The sequence below is a fragment of the Lynx rufus genome, unplaced genomic scaffold (assembly GCF_022079265.1).
Source record: "Lynx rufus isolate CCGP_SWC_20201006 ecotype Redwood Valley unplaced genomic scaffold, mLynRuf1.p SCAF_9, whole genome shotgun sequence".
NCBI lineage: Eukaryota > Metazoa > Chordata > Mammalia > Carnivora > Felidae > Lynx > Lynx rufus.
This window is the reverse complement of record NW_025814897.1, coordinates 14,658,771-14,674,323: the sequence shown is the minus strand read 5'-3', so window position 1 is coordinate 14,674,323 and position 15,553 is coordinate 14,658,771. Positions and strand designations below refer to the sequence as shown.

Here is a 15,553-nt window from a genome sequence, read left to right as displayed (position 1 = left end):
CTAATCCTAACTCATACAAACTAAGTCTGGAAAAAAAAAAAGAGACAGAGAGAGAGAGAACATAAGTTCACCAAGGGATAGGAAATTTCAAACTGAGGGAACAGCATGTATGAAGGCTGAGGGTCCTGAAAGAGACCGTGTGCTTGGAGAACGCCAAGGGTGTTGTGTGGTAGGAGATGAGACCAGAGTGGGTTGGGATGAGCCACAGCAGAGAATACACTGAGTAGGCAGGACTTTGGCAGAGAGACTTGTCTGAGGCTATGGATGTGATCGAGGTGAGAGGCAAGAGGGGCTGTGATGTGACTGGTAGCAGAAATGGAGGAGAGGGGGCCGATTCAAGGTACACTTAGGATCAAAAAATCAGGAGTTCAGGAATGTGTGGCTAAGTCTATGGAGTGGGAGTGACGTCAGACAAAGGTCTGGGCTCTCTGGCTTCCCCTCCTCCGAAGCCCTGTGGGTGGAGTATTCCTGTGGGAAGAATCCTCCTCTTGCTCTAATTCTTTGGACCCAGGGGCCTCTAACCATCTCATCTTCCCCCTGTCACATCTGACTTCCCAGCAGTTCCAGGATTGTTTCATGGAGGATGGGAGTGTCCTTAACTCTATAAATCTGGCTCTGGCCAGGCTGCTTGAGTAGCCAGTGATGGAGCCGGCCAGAGCTGCTCAGGTTCTGCCGGGCCCCTGGACGTCGTCCCTGTCTAGCTGGGGCACAGGGCCTCGGGCAGTTGAGTAAGAGCAGGGCCCTTAGCAGAGAGGCTCTTCTCTGTTGGTGGGCCAGCTGGCTGGTCAGTGGGACGGTTGAAGGTCACAGGGCTTGGGGGGAGCTGGGTGAGGAGTTCGGCCTTACTCCTCACTCTTCTGCTGGAGAGCCCCCCTGAAACCAGGGCACTCATTAACCCTCTGGGTGCCAGGGAAGGGCAGGAGGTGAGTGCTGGGAGGCAGCTGAGGTCATCCTTCTTTGAACCTCCACGTGGTATTTACTCAGGGCAACTGTTGCCAGAGGCCCAGGCCCCTGGAGTATAAAGCTGAATGTCTGCTCTCTGTGCCCAGAACCGAGCAGGTGAGCAGAGGCTGGGTGGAGGGATGTGGGTCAGAGTCCCAAGGGAGGGGACTGCAGGGGTCTCAGCAGAGAGCTGGGGGCAGAAAGTAAGGACCAGGGGCATCCTCTCGGAGCACTCTGGCAGGATTGCTTCTTCGCCCGTGGGGTACTCCATAAGGTGTACCATACGGTGGGAGGCAGGAAGGTGGGTGAGCAAGGGGGTGGGCGGTGGCAGAAGGGGCTGCTCCTGGGGGCTTGGGGGGTGGGGGTGGGGCTTTACAAAGCAGTTAGAGCTCCACACTCCATGCTGTGTGGCCCAGGTGATAAAGAAGTCCTCCTCCCCGAACCCCCCTTTCCTCTCCCAGCCATGCTCACCTAGATCAGCCCTCGTCAGCCCCAAGAGCCTTGTGCTCCACACACCCCAGGGAAGGGTTAACAGATGGGGCAGGTTGCCCCTGGAGCAGGGTCCCCTGGTGCAAATCTGGGAGATGTCCCTTCCTTGGCTTCTTCATCCTAACCAGGCCTCCTTTCATCCTCCTTCTGAGTAGATAATGGCCAGCATGACTGCACTTCTGACCTGGGCTTTGGCTCTGCTCCCAGGTGGGTCTCGGCCCGACTTCGACGCGGAGCGGTGGGTGGAGGCTGGACTGATGGTCCCCCATCCACCCTGGGGAAGGAAACACAGCCCCTAACTACCACATCCCTGTCCACAGCGCTTGCAAGTGCCCAGACACAGAAAGGCTTCTGGGACTACTTCAGCCAGAGCAGCGGGGACAAAGGCAAGGCCGAGCAGGTCCAGCGGCAGAAGCTGGCATGGGAACCCACGTGAGTGGCTAGTAGGACAAGGGGTGTGGGTGCAGGGAGGAGACAGCTGAGCTGTGGTGTGCCGCCTCTGATTCCTCAACCTCCTTAGTCCTCACTGGCACAGAGGAACCGAATTGTGCTAGTTTTATCCCGTCCAGACTTCCTGGGTTGTGCAGCCCCCTCTGCCAGCAGCAGCGCCCCCACGTCCGCCTTGCTCTCACTGATGGCTGCTGCCCCTGTCCGCTGAGGGGTGGGACCCGGGAGCTGCAAAGAGGCCCCCCCCCCCACGGTGTTCCCAGAATGAAAGGAATACGCGAGAGTCCGGGTGCCTCTGTGTTTCCGGGCGCAGTTTTGGTCTGGATGTGCACGTGCCGTGCGTGTTCGTACTTCCGTGCGAGGGGTTGTGTGGTTGGCCCGCAGGTGGGACTAGAGCCACCGCCCTGCATCCTCGGTTTCCGCAGATGATCAGTGAGTAATGTGTCCGCAGCAAAGGCGATGATGGGGCTAGAAGTCTGACGACTTGCGTGTCTGTCCCCTTCCCCAGGAGCCTGAAAGACAGCCTTGAGCAAGACCTCAGCAATATAGACAAGTTCCTGGAAAAGCTGGGCCCTCTCAGTGGGCAGGCGAGGGAGCCTCCTGCGCTCCCCCAGGACCCGGCGGACGTGCGGCGGCAGCTGCAGGAGGAGCTGGTGGAGGTGAGGGCGCGCCTGGAGCCCTACATGGCAGAGGCGCACGAGCAAGTGGGCTGGAACCTGGAGGGCTTGCGGCGGCAGCTGAAGCCCTACACCGCGGAGCTGATGGAGCAGGTGGCGCTGCGCGTACAGGAGCTGCAGGAACAGTTGCGCGTGGTCGGAGAGGGCACCAAGGCCCAGCTGCTGGGCGGCGTGGACGAGGCGCGGGGCCTGCTGCGGGAGCTGCAGAACCTCGTGGCGCACCACACGGGCCGCGTCCAGGCGCTCTTCCACCCCTACGCCCAGCGCCTGGTGAGCGGCATCGGGCGCCACGTGCAGGAGCTGCACCGCAGCGTGGCCCCGCACGCCGTCGCCAGTCCCGCGCGCCTCAGCCGCTGCGTGCAGTCGCTCTCGCTCAAACTCACGCTCAAGGCCAAGGCGCTGCACGCGCGCATCCAGCAGAACCTGGACCAGCTGCGGGAAGAGCTCAGCGCCTTTGCCGGCGCCCGCGCTGATGGCGCGGTTGAAGGGACCAGCCGGGACCCCCAGGTGCTGTCCCAGGAGGTGCGTCAGCGACTCCAGGCCTTCCGCCACGACACCTTCCTGCAGATCGCCGACTTCACCCGTGCCATTGACCGGGAGACCGAGGAGGTCCAGCTGCAGCTGGCGCCGCCCCCTCCAGGTCACAGTGCCTTCGCCCCAGAGTTTCTCCAAGCCGACAGTGGCAAGGCCCTGAGCAAGCTGCAGGCCCGTCTCGAAGACCTGTGGGAAGACATCAACTATAGCCTTCATGACCATGGTCTCGGCCATCAAGAGGAGCCCTGATTGTCTCCTTGTCCAGGCCCACTTCCAGGCTTCTTGTCGGAGCTCAGGATCTGAGCCCCCACCAGGTGTGGCTCAGTCCTTGACAGTGGCCTGTTGGGCAGAGGGTGGAGGGCCCTGCACAGGATAGGCGTGGCCACCAAAGGGACTGTTGTTCCTGGAATATTCAGCCTCTTGGCGATTCCCCCATCCGGATGCATTATACTCACCAGGCTTTGCAAACCCAGCTTCCCGTGTTCATTTGGGAATCCTCATAAGTTGCTCCATTCCAGGATGGTGGGAGTGGGGAGGGAGAGAGGCATTCTGTGTGCAGGTAATTTTGTGCAAGCCTGTTGCCATGGTGCCGGAAGCCTGTGCCTCTTCTTCCTGGGACTTGACTCCGATCACTTCTGGCCGCCTGGTGGCCGCTGCTACAGCTGGTCTACAGACAGGAGCTCTTTTCTCGCCAGGGCTGCCATGACAGCTTCTGTTGCGGAATGGAAAGGGAAAAGGGAGGAAAATATGTAAGAGCATATGAAGGTGTGTCTATACCCCTGCTGGCTCTGATGCCGGTGGCTACAGGTGCTGGGGGCTGTGATGAGAGGGAGCAGAGCCTGTATTTCCTTATATAGCTCTACATGGAAACAGCTGACCAAACCCTCCAGACTCTGTGGGCTTCTTTAACCCACAGGGAAGCCTACTCTGTGTCCTCTCCATCTGGGGCCCCTCATTTCTGACTCCCAGGCTGAAGCCTAGACTTCTGATTCAGATGAAATAGAGGTGTATGGTGGATGCATATTTGTCTGGTGTGACTATTTGGGCTGTGTCTGAAAGCAGTGGCCTCGCACCCATCACTCATTCAAGTCCCTCAATGCTCTGTCTCATGGACCCCCTCCCAGTCCAGGTCTGTCAGAGGGTTCTGGCTTTAGCTAGGCCTGCCTTAGATGACTGCTGTCTGTCATGCCTGGGTGTCCGCCTGGGTTACAGACCCTTCCTCTGCACGTGCATTGTTCGCCAACCTTATCACAGGATAGTGTGCATGAATTTCAGGCTCCTGAGGTGGCCTGTCTCCCTTGCTTCTGCTGTTCGAGATTTTGAATGGCTTTTTTATGATGGACCCTTTTCTTGGGACTTCCAAATCTTAAGCCCCTGCTCCCCATGTACACATTCACTCAGGGACAACAAATGTCCTCGTAGATCCTTCTGGGAACTTGAAATTGGGGATGGGTGAAGTGGGGGGAAGAGGAAAGGGTAAATACACCCCGTCTGGGACCTTTGGGAATATCCTGTCCAACACCTTTTCCTCCCCATGCAGCCTGCCTGGCACAGGGTTCTCAGTACCCCATATGAATTTGGCCTAATCATACCCACAGGCTGGACCTCTTCCCTGACACCCTAGATTTAGCAACAGAACTGGAGGAGAGGTGCCCAGGGAGAGGAGATACCAGAAAGGAAAGTTTACCAAAAAAAGAGTTGTTTTTGTTGTTAATTAGGAAACTAGGAGGGGTGAGTCAGCCGGGGTTTGATGTGTTGGGGATGAGGGGGCGGGAGTAAAAATGAGGGCTGTGTATTTGAGGTTGGAATTTGGGCAGGTGTTTATAAGGACAGAAATAGGGAGTGAGAACAGAAAGGGAGAGAGGGATTGAGGGACTGAGGGAGGGGGATCTATAGCCAAAGCAAATGTCTGGCCCAACAATGGAGTGGAGCCAGAGCCCAGGTTGGACCGCACCTCCTTGTGGGTACGGAGGGACAAGCCAAGCCTCTTGCCATCAAGACTCTTGTATTTACGGACAATAATTAGAACCCTGTAGGATGGAGCTATTGCGAAGGAGCCAAACAGTGCCCTGGGTCTGAGAGGTCGTCCTGCGGGGAAGCAACGCCTGAACTGCGGTGGAGGCAAAGCCTGAATCCGGCTGGCTTTGGAAGTCTGGACCATAGAATCCCAGCAGTGAGGAAACCTTGCCAGACACCGTTCCCTAGGGTCCCAAATCTGCGGTCTCTTTAAGAAAAGACGGGGGCGACAGCTAGCGGAAGTGACGGAAGGGGGTGGGGCCACGAAAAGAGCGGAAGGCGGAAGTGGGGGCGTGAGCTGCGCGTGGTGGCGATGGCGGCTAGCGGGGCTGTGGAGCCTGGGGCCGCGGCGGCTACTGCAGCCCCTTCACCCGCCCCGGCCCAGGCTCCGGCCCCCGAGCACTTGTTCCGGCCCATCAGCGCCGAGGATGAGGAGCAGCAGCCCACTGAGATCGAGTCGCTGTGCATGAACTGTTACCGCAACGTGAGGCGGGGGCGCGGCCCCGGGCGGCGGGAGGTTGAGCTGAAGCGGGGAAGGGCGGTGGGGTCGGCGACCCAGGTAGGCCCAGTTGGAGACCCGGAGGCGAGGCACGCCCGCGGGTCGGTAGACGGGAACTGGAGCTTCGTTGGTTCTTTCTAGCTGCATTCTGCTTTCTCAGGGCACGACGCGCCTCCTGCTCACCAAGGTCCCCTTCTTCAGAGAAATAATCGTGAGCTCCTTTTCCTGTGAGCACTGTGGCTGGAACAACACGGAGATCCACTCGGCAGGCAGGATCCAGGATCAGGGAGTGCGCTACGCTTTGACCGTCAGGACCCAGGAGGTGAGAGGAGCCTAGAGCAGGTAGCCTAGTGTCCAAGAGAGGACTTGGGGACTGGAGTCACAGCTCTGGTCTAGGCGGCGCGGCCGCGAATGAATACCTCTAGGTGCGCAAGCCTGAGTTTCCTCCTTTGTGGTGCTGTCAGATGTTCAGGTCCGATAAGGCTTGTGAAAGTGCTTTGTCATTTTATTTTGTCAGAGGGAATGAAATGAGTAGTAGTTGTTATGAATAGTACTCTCAGCATTTGGGCAGCTGGGCTCATGCATGGCCTATTTGGTGGGAGTCGTCCGGACCCCTGCTATGGACAGAGGAAGAAACTGCTGGGTATTTCCCTAGAAGCTGTACTGTTGACCTCTCTGGACTGAAAATTTTTCTGCCCAGGACATGAACAGAGAAGTGGTGAAAACGGACTCTGCCACCACAAGCATCCCAGAGCTGGATTTTGAAATTCCTGCCTTCACTCAGAAGGGAGGTAGGTATAAGATCAGGGTGGTTGGACTGTTCATTGTTCATGCCTGGCTACAATCTTGCTTTCTTGCAAGAACCCTAGTGCCGGGCCTGGTGGCTAGTATATGGGTTTGGGTGTGGTATTGCTGTGGTCTTCATTGGTTCAACATAAACTGAAAGCGAAGATAAAACAGCTTGAGACAGTAGAGTGTGATAGACTGTAATGTGCATATTACAGAATGTTAGCGTCACTGTTGTTACAAATGAATAGAACCTTGTTCCAGGCCTCCTCATCTTACAGTTGAAATCAAAGCCCAGAGAGTTCAAGTGAATTGCTCAGAGTCATACAGGCATTTGATAGCATAGTCAAGACTCTCTTGTCTTTTTTTCTTATTCACTAGCCCTGACCACCGTTGAAGGGTTGATCAGCCGTGCTATCTCTGGCCTGGAGCAGGATCAGCCCACACGAAGGGTAAGCTGGGGCTTTCTGATTGCAGCAACTCAAGCAATAACGACGTATATACGTATATATACATACGTATATATGTATATATACGTATACGTATACATACGTATATATATATGTATATATGTATATGTATACGTATATGTGTGTATATATGTATATAGCTATGTGTGTATACGTATATTTATGTATCCAGAGTGTTCAGCTTCCCATGTAGCTGAACTGTCTCTGATTAAATGTTGGAGAACTTTTGGGGGAAGCACATGGTGATGCTGTAGCTGCCAGGATGTTGTCTATTTTGCATCTACTATCTTTTCTACTTCCCTTTTCCCAGTGTAGATTCAGACCTCATCTCAGACAGGTAGGATGATACTTCCTCTGAAGAGCCTTTCCTAATCCCCTTGGGTTCATCTCTACTTCCTGAGCGTTCCACCGTACCTTATATTTATTGTAAAGGAAGTAATATAATTGCATATTTAGTCATGTGTCTTCCTAACTGGCTGAGGAGCCCCATGAGAGGACTCTGGTTTATTTACTGTTGTATTTCTAAACGGGCGTGAGAGCCTGGGCTCTATACATGGTTGAATGAGTGAGAAATTGGATCTTGTTCGGCACAACCAAACTTACCTGCTGTATCTTCTTGTGAAGTCTGAGTCTCTCTGTTCCCACTTATACTAAGACAGGTGGTGACTTCCTGATGGAGGTGGTGTGGGATTGACAGGGAGTGGGGTCTATCAGCAGGGCCAATGCTTTTTACCATCTGTTCATGTCAGGCAAATGAAGAAGCTGTAGCTGAAAGAATTGATGAGTTCATTGTCAGACTGAAAGAGCTAAAGCGAGTGGCCTCTCCTTTCACTCTGGTGAGTACTGAGGAACTCTGGGTTCCCTAGATTTAGGGGACGAGAGACCTTTAAGACTGGGATTTTTCCACTGGTGCCGGAGAGGTCTGATGGTAGGTGGAAGAGCATATGTAATTTCTTGTTGTGATGACTCCCTCCATCAGATCATCGATGACCCCTCAGGAAACAGCTTTGTGGAAAACCCACATGCTCCCCAGAAAGATCATGCCCTGGTGATCACACACTATAACCGGACTGTACAACAGGAAGAGATGCTGGGGCTCCAGGTAAGTAGACGGAAGAAGCCGGCAGAATGCTCTGGCATTATCTTGCTCTGGATTGCTTGGAATCAGTGGAATCTTCCTTTGTCATTGCTGCCCTGCGTACCCTATCTCCGCATGTCTGTGCGTCTCTTAGCTCATGTCAAGACTTAGGATAAACTAGGGGTGCCTGGGTGGCTCAGTCGGTTAAGCGTCCGACTTCGGCTCAGGTCATGATCTCCAAATTCATGAGTTCGAGCCCCGCATCAGGCTCTGTGCTGACAGCTCAGAGCCTGGAGCCTGCTTTGGATTCTGTGTCTCCCTCTCTCCCTGCCCTTCCCCACTTGTGTTCTTATCTCTCTCTGTCTCTCAAAAATAAATAAATGCAAAAAAAAAAAAATTTTTTTTTTAAAAAGACTTAGGATAAACTGTACAACAAAGGTTGCTGGTGACTGTGATCCTATCTTAAGCTCTGTTCTTCTGTGGACTGGGGCTTTGCTTCCTGGTTTCTCTGTTAAACGCATATGGCCAGCCGACATACACAGGCCAGAATATTTTCTCTCACTCCGAGGCAGGGTGTTGGGAAGCTGGGGTGTACGTGCCAGCGTGTGATTTGTATCTCTGCTACGCTAGGCTGAGGCACCAGAGGAGAAGCCAGAAGAGGAAGATCTCAGAAACGAAGTGAGTGCCATGGGCTGCTGCGGAGGAGGGAGCACAGCTGTGGGCGGAGACTGGTGCTGCTCAGTCCCTCACCACCAACGCGGGCGGCGACTGCGTGCGCGTTCACCTACTGCGTGGTTTTAGCTGGAGCTGGGCTCACCCTCCGTCCGCATGTTGTGTTCCAGGTGCTGCAGTTCAACACAAACTGTCCAGAATGCAATGCTCCGGCTCAGACCAACATGAAACTAGTTCGTATCTTTTGTCAGGCATTTGGGCTGCTCCTCCTGTAACTCGGGCACGAAGAGCGTATGCAGGCTGGGGAGGAGTCCTCCCTTCAGGGAAAGCATGTGTTTTATTCCAAGCGATGAGGAAGGTGTTGCCTTTGATGAGACTGTGCACCGTGGCTTTTGGGTTCAAAGAGAGAATGAGGCCATGGTTTTAGGGTCCTGTGTTTGACCTGAGTCCTATCTTCAATTATTTGTGAACAAGGATTGCCGTGGGTTGCAACGTTGCCTTCTTCTGTAGAACTGCCTGAGTTAGGCTACTGCTTGTGACCTATTTCCTACAGTCCTAGGACTAGCAACTGTGTTGAAGGTTTGGATTTGTTCTTCCCCAGAAGGTGCTCTTGCTATCCTGGAAGCAGACTTCCTTAACTCCCGTCTTCCAGAAATCCCCCACTTTAAGGAGGTTATCATCATGGCTACCAATTGTGACAGCTGTGGCCATCGGACCAATGAGGTAACCCCTGTTTAACTTTGATCTGTCCTAAATCTGCTTTGGGATGAAGTGGGAGGAAGCTGGGTCTTTCTCTTGGATTTAAGGCAGGGTGAGGAGTCCTTGAAGGAACTGGGAATTAAGAAAAAAAGTTAGACTATAACTCATTAAAGACATTAAAGATTGGTTATATGGAAGAGAGGGGTGTGCTCGCTCTTTTTTTTTTTTTTTTTTTTTTTTTTTGAGAGACCCTTTTTTTGACCCACCTCTTAAAGGATTGGAAGTGCAGGGAAACAGATTTTGACTCAATAATAAAAAACTTTCTAGCTCTTTCTGAAAATAGAATTGGCTGCCTTGGAGGGTTGTATATTACCTTTCCCTGAGTGTACCCAAGCGTAAGCTGGTTAAATTCTTACTGTTTTTAAAGCTATTTAAATTCTGAACCCAGAATATTATAAGGTGCATCCACATGTTACATGCGGTTGAAATTCCCTTTCAACCTGAAGAGTCATTTTTTTTTCAAAGGCAAATTCAGAGTTTGGTGGCAATTTGGGGTAAGGTTTGGCAGGCTCCCGGCCAGCTCTTGGTGGCTTCGGTTTGGGTGACTGCCACCCCTGCTAGTTTACAAGGCTCTGTCCTTGGTAGCTGTTAGTGGGCCTGATTGGAGGTCAAACCCCCCCGCCCCCTTCTGAGGTCTCCCAGGCCCTAGGGGAGGATCCCATCTTCTCTGCTGCTGTTCCTGACCACTGTTGTCTGTGCAGGTGAAATCTGGAGGTGCAGTAGAACCCTTGGGCACCAGGATCACCTTCCACATCACACATCCCTCAGATTTGACGAGAGACGTGCTCAAGGTAACATCCTGCTTGGAAAAGTGTCTGTCTGCCTTGCATAGCTGTCTCTATCTAGGGAAATTGCCTTTTTAAAATTACATCCTGGGATCGTGTGGTACCACCTAACTTCCCTGGGTTTCAGGATCCCTGAGTAGAGGTAATCCATGCTAGGCAGTACAGATTCAGAAGGTGACCCATAAATTCTCTCTGATGACTTGGCAGCTTTATGCCTCCAGTGTCTGTAAGGGCTCTTGTCTCTGGTCTTTAATGACAGGATACTTGGCAACTTGGAGCCATGACTCAGAATGTCGCTTTATTAGGGTGGTTCCATTTCTGTGGTTTACACGGAGAGGCATGAGCCTGGCTTTAACTGGAGAGTCGGAGAGAATGGGGCAGGTTTTTCCCCAGACTGTCACTGGCAGTTTTAATTTGGCAGGAGGACTCTGGTTAGCTTTTTCTAAGAGGCTTCTGTTCTCAAGCCTAATTTGACTCTCATCTCCCAGTCTGAGACGTGTAGTGTGGAAATCCCAGAGCTGGAATTTGAACTGGGAATGGCCGTCCTCGGGGGCAAGTTCACCACACTGGAGGGGCTACTGAAAGACATCCGGGAACTGGTGAGTTGCCTGAGTATAGCGCAAGGCTGCTTCATCAGTGTGGCTGTGAGGAGGGGGCTAGAAGGCTTCACACGCCCTGGTTTTTGGAGCTCTTAACTGGGGGTTTCTTTGCCTTAAAGCTGATTTTGAGAGACTTAAATATTAGTTTGGGTTGTGAAGATAAGTTGACGAGAAATTCTGAATGGAAACTCTCAGGCTTACCTCTGGAACAATGTAGGCATTTTGTAGTTTTGGGTAAGTCACTCATTTCACTGTAAAATGTGGGGAGGAGGGTCCTTCCAGAACCTGAAACTCCCCAACATGTATAGGCATGTGTGTTGATTTAGCCCGTATATTTATTCTCTTCAGTCATTTCACTTACCTGATTCTCAGTCGTCAGGCATTTTGTTTTTGTAAATTATACTTTGCATTTCTTTTTCAAACTGGAACGAGAGTTTGTGCCGTCAGGACATTTTATAGTTTGTGTTTCATATTGCCAGTTGTCATCTTGGCAGGTTAATCTCTGTATTCTTAGCAGTGGCCGCCTAGGTCAGGATGGTGGTGTGGAGACCTAGGCTTCCCCGACTGGGCCCCGTCCTGCCATTCCCCACGAGCTTAATGGTCAAACCTGGTATTCTAGCAGTTTGGATGCCGATTATTGCAGGTGACCAAGAACCCCTTCACACTGGGTGACAGTTCCAATCCTGGCCAGATGGAGAAACTGCGGGAGTTCAGCCAGAAGTTAGACCAGGTGAGTTGATTCTGGCCCTTCGGTGCGTGTGGTCCTGGGGTGCCAGTGGGCAAGAGGCCACATACCCTGTCCTGCCACCTTCTAAACACCTAACCAACTTGTTGGGGATTCTCCTGGTTTCCGATAGGCCGTGTCCTCTTCTTTCTTGGTTTTCTCCCTTGTTTTGTTGGAGCGCTTTAGTAGCTGCAGTTGGGTTTTTCATGTTTTTCATTTATACTACTTTTCCAAGAGGTTTTTTTTTTTTTTTTTTTTTTTTTTTCGGGTTTTGGAATACTCTCCCTCCTCCCTTTTCCAAGTAGCATCCTGTTGTTTTAAGGATGTAGTGTTTTTTTTCTCATGAGAATGTTGATGTTGGTTTGTATTTTTTTGATGTTTTATTTTCCTTGCATAGTTTCCATTTCCTTTTAAGTTTTTTTTTTTTTTTTTTTTTCCATTTAACTTTCTGTCTTTCAAAGGTTGGGGCTTTGCTCGGGTAGCTGATAGTCCTTGTCAACTTAAAAGCAGAGGGCTGAAACACCAGCGTGGAGGTGAATCTCACTCACGTCGGGCTCCTTGTAGGGGGAGTTAGCTTAGCTCTTTGTTGAGCTATAAAACCCCAGTGCCAGTGTCATGAGGTTTTCCCTCTTGGGCTTCTCACCCCATCAGTGGGTATTCCATTTCCTGGCCTGAGGAGGACTAGTTGGCTGGCAGTGTTCTGAGAGCTGAGTGTGGGAATAGGGCTGGGTATGTACATCTGTTTCTAATAACAACACGTTCTTAACCTCCCGGTCTCTGCTTCCTGTCCCTCCATCCTTCAACTAGGCTGGCGCCCCCTAGGCCATAGTGTGAATCCTGTAGTTTTCTGATGGGGTGGAGGGAGAAGGGGCCTATGTGGAATGGGAGATGAGATCCAGGATGTCACATTGCTTCTTAAGTAACTTTCATACAGCCTTTATTTTAGGTCTTCTCTGCTCCACTTTGAGAGGTACCTCATTTCAGCAGTTTCTAAAACTTTTGGGAATTCTGCCACGTAAATTGGGTTGGTTCTTGTCTGGTAGACCAGCCCCTTCCTACTAGGAGGGATGTAAAATTTATGTGCTGTATTCTCTTTCGTTTAGATCCTTGAGGGTAACGTGAAGGCCCACTTTATTATGAATGATCCAGCAGGAAACAGCTACTTGCAGGTACGGTCGACCTTCCCTGATAGTTAACAGAGAACTATTTTCTGACCTTCCTTGAATATGTATTATTTCTCCAGAAGCTGGAGACGTGATTCTAAATGAACTGCTCTTTATCAAGGAACCTCTTATATATTAGAATTTGAGACCTCTTAGAATTTGAGACCTAAGGAAGTGAGGGCAGGCAGGAGAGACTGTAAGTGTGTGCCAAGAGGGGGGGAAAAAAAAGCTACTCCTAGGCTCCTTCTTTCTCTAGTTTAGCTCTTGTCCCTAGCAATGGAGTTGTCATTTTGCAAATCTAATTGTGGAGTGAGGAGAAATGGTGCCTTGTCCAGAGGCTGAAATAGGACACCAGAGAGGCTTTAAACTGACTGGAGAGATATTCTGGTGATTTATAATAACTTTAACATTTACTGAGCAGTTTTTGTTGGTCAGGCAGAACTGTTTAAGGTCTCTCTATGATTAAGACTGTTGCTATACTCTTCATAAGAAGGTGCAGATAGAAAGTTTTTTAGACAGACTGTTACCTAATTCTGTCTAGGGCTGGAGGGTCCCATTCTTGGGACTCTGTTGGGTTCTGTTGCTGCTCGCTAGTTGAGACTAGCTATGGGGAATTGGAGGCCTTTAGAATAAAAAAACTCATTACGTTTTTGGGAAGGCGGGAGTTGGAAGCCACCTGGTGGGGTGAGGGGGCAGATAGCTGGGTGGCACAGGCACTGATTGTCTGTCCTTGACCTTGCAGAATGTGTATGCACCTGAAGATGATCCTGAGATGAAGGTGGAGCATTATAAGCGCACATTTGACCAAAATGAGGAGCTAGGGCTCAATGACATGAAGACAGAGGGCTATGAGACAGGCCTGGCCCCACAGCGGTAGTAGTGGATGGTTCCCAAGCCCGCCTCCAGTGCTGCTCAAACCAAGGGGCTGTTTATTAGTATTGGGAAAGGCTGGGGGTGTCCTCCCCACCAGGCCTTGCCCATGTTGGGGGGAGGACACCTGGTCTGAGTCAGAGATGTGGGCACAGTCTGTGAACAGTTTGTCACAGAAGTGCAAGCCTGTTGGACCGTATTTTGGAGGTTTTGAATTGGCCTGGGAAGAAACCCAGAAATGAACCATGGGGCATGTCATCATCGCTTTTTTTCCTGTCGAGTCTTTACCCTCCCTCCACATAATGCTTTTGCTAGGGTTGGAACTCTGCAGATGGAAGACAGCAATATCTGGAGTTTGGGAGTTGGTTCGGGAATAGAAAGTACTGGCTTTCAACAGGAAAAGAGTCTTCTGAGGGGAGGGAGTCAGCACAGGAGAAGTTCTCATTAAAATGATGGCTTTCCAACAGGATTGGCCTCCGAATTCACTCTGTCCTTGTTTGATACTATGCTGGTAGAATTCAATTTCCTGAGGAAAATTTTTACCCCGGGGTAGCCAATTTGGGGATTGGAGATGACATTTCATTCATTCCTTCAGTAGATGTTTGAGTGCTTCCTTTGGGCCAGGCATACCACAGAACTGAACAAAATAAAGCCCTCCAGCCATGGGGCTTAAAGTGGATTTTTGAGGTCAAGTCCATAATTCCTGCATTTGCTTTACCAGATGCAGCTAATAAACTAGAGGGCAAAGCTCAGACAGTGCCACTGGGCATAAATTTAATCCTGCTCAACTGCCCTTTGGGGTAGATAGGGTTGGGGTCTGAGCTTGGGACTTGTCAGGCCAAAGTGAGTAGGAAGGGAGTGGTAGAACTGGAGACATGGGCAGGAGATGGGTTGATGGGGCGGAGAGGGTGATACTGGTAATGCTTGTTGGAGCAGAAGAAGGAAGCATTCAGATGCCTGCTGACAGCAGGGCAGAGGCAGGGCTCTGCTGTTCAGTTAGATCCACCGAAGTGGACTAGAAGCCAACACAGGGCTGTGTCTGGAGGGGGACCCATGGGGCCCTCCAGCTAATGAAGCCCTATATCAGTCCAGTATCCCCCTCCCACAAGCCCTCAGAGACATAGTCTGCCTTCCTTCCTGGGCCTGAGCTGGACCTCTCAGGATAAGCCAGTGGCTAAAAGTTTATGCATGCACCTATTTTAATACATGTATTTTTTGAACATGTAGCCTGAATTCTGAGTACTTACAAAGTATAACAAGCCTTCTTGACTAATATACTGTCACAGATTGACAAAAATTTATCATGAGATAAGGAAAATACACGAGCTAATATTTTATTTCAAAAACTTTGGATTTACCTCTTGCACCTCACTTTGCTAGCCTCTGTTCCCAAGGGTCATGTTTTGGCTGTGTGAAGTTAGGGCAACTTCCTTAACCTCACCAGGCTTCTGTTTTCTCATTTGTGAAACATACTTGAGAATTAGAATTCAACCTCTCTAGCTTCCCTGGTTTGCTATGCTGAAAGTAGGAACAAGTCCTTTTCATTGGAAAGATTCTAGGCAAGCGATAGTTAGGGGCCACCTATGATACCAAACACGGGGAAGTTCAGGGGTTGGAAACCATGTTTTTTCACAGTAATTACACTGGGTTTGGAATTCCTGACTTCCTCTCTTGAGTCGTTCTTAGCCTATTAGAGCTAAACCTATTAGAGCTAAACTCCCCCACCTAAACCTATACTAATACAAATAACTGGTAATACGTACTGTCCGCTAGACACTTTTCTTAGCACTTCACGCAGTAATAGTATCTCGTTTCTCCCAACCATGCAGTTAGGTGCCATTCTCCCCATTTTGTTAAATGACTTGCCCAAGGTCCTACAGCTAGGAAGTCAACGGAGCCCCGACTCCATACTCTGCCCTTCCAGGGCCCCTGTCCTTGACACTGGTGCTTTTGAAGTTGCCTTGGGCAGAGATCTTGTTCGGGTCGTGGTGGTGGCCTCGTGCTGGTGCACCACCTGTTGAAAGATCAGATGGATAGACGCAC

General features: G+C 51.0%; 2 protein-coding genes across 2 annotated transcripts; both read left to right on the top strand.

Annotated features, from left to right (window-relative positions):
* The first annotated feature begins 1,589 nt into the window (after positions 1–1,589).
* APOA5 (apolipoprotein A5) lies at positions 1,590–3,338 on the top strand. The gene is made up of 3 exons (XM_047070005.1): positions 1,590–1,638; positions 1,752–1,863; positions 2,387–3,338. The coding sequence occupies exons 1-3, from the start codon at positions 1,590–1,592 to the stop codon at positions 3,336–3,338; spliced, it is 1,113 nt and encodes a 370-aa protein (XP_046925961.1).
* Positions 3,339–5,397: 2,059 nt separating this feature from the next.
* ZPR1 (ZPR1 zinc finger) lies at positions 5,398–13,976 on the top strand. The gene is made up of 14 exons (XM_047070871.1): positions 5,398–5,589; positions 5,765–5,926; positions 6,305–6,395; positions 6,772–6,842; positions 7,610–7,696; positions 7,840–7,962; positions 8,569–8,616; positions 8,781–8,847; positions 9,263–9,333; positions 10,071–10,160; positions 10,643–10,753; positions 11,397–11,483; positions 12,581–12,646; positions 13,383–13,976. The coding sequence occupies exons 1-14, from the start codon at positions 5,419–5,421 to the stop codon at positions 13,515–13,517; spliced, it is 1,380 nt and encodes a 459-aa protein (XP_046926827.1). The 5' UTR covers positions 5,398–5,418; the 3' UTR covers positions 13,518–13,976.
* The last annotated feature ends 1,577 nt before the right edge of the window (positions 13,977–15,553 follow it).

Excerpts from the sequence above, each read along its gene's own strand:
- ZPR1 (XM_047070871.1), top strand. The coding sequence starts at position 5,419 with ATGGCGGCTAGCGGGGCTGTGGAGCCTGGGGCCGCGGCGGCTACTGCA. Across the intron at positions 6,843-7,609 it reads AGGATCAGCCCACACGAAGG|GCAAATGAAGAAGCTGTAGC; the intron begins GTAAGCTGGGGC and ends TGTTCATGTCAG. Across the intron at positions 7,697-7,839 it reads TGGCCTCTCCTTTCACTCTG|ATCATCGATGACCCCTCAGG; the intron begins GTGAGTACTGAG and ends TCCCTCCATCAG.
- APOA5 (XM_047070005.1), top strand. The coding sequence starts at position 1,590 with ATGGCCAGCATGACTGCACTTCTGACCTGGGCTTTGGCTCTGCTCCCA. Across the intron at positions 1,639-1,751 it reads GGCTTTGGCTCTGCTCCCAG|CGCTTGCAAGTGCCCAGACA; the intron begins GTGGGTCTCGGC and ends CCCTGTCCACAG. Across the intron at positions 1,864-2,386 it reads AAGCTGGCATGGGAACCCAC|GAGCCTGAAAGACAGCCTTG; the intron begins GTGAGTGGCTAG and ends CCCCTTCCCCAG.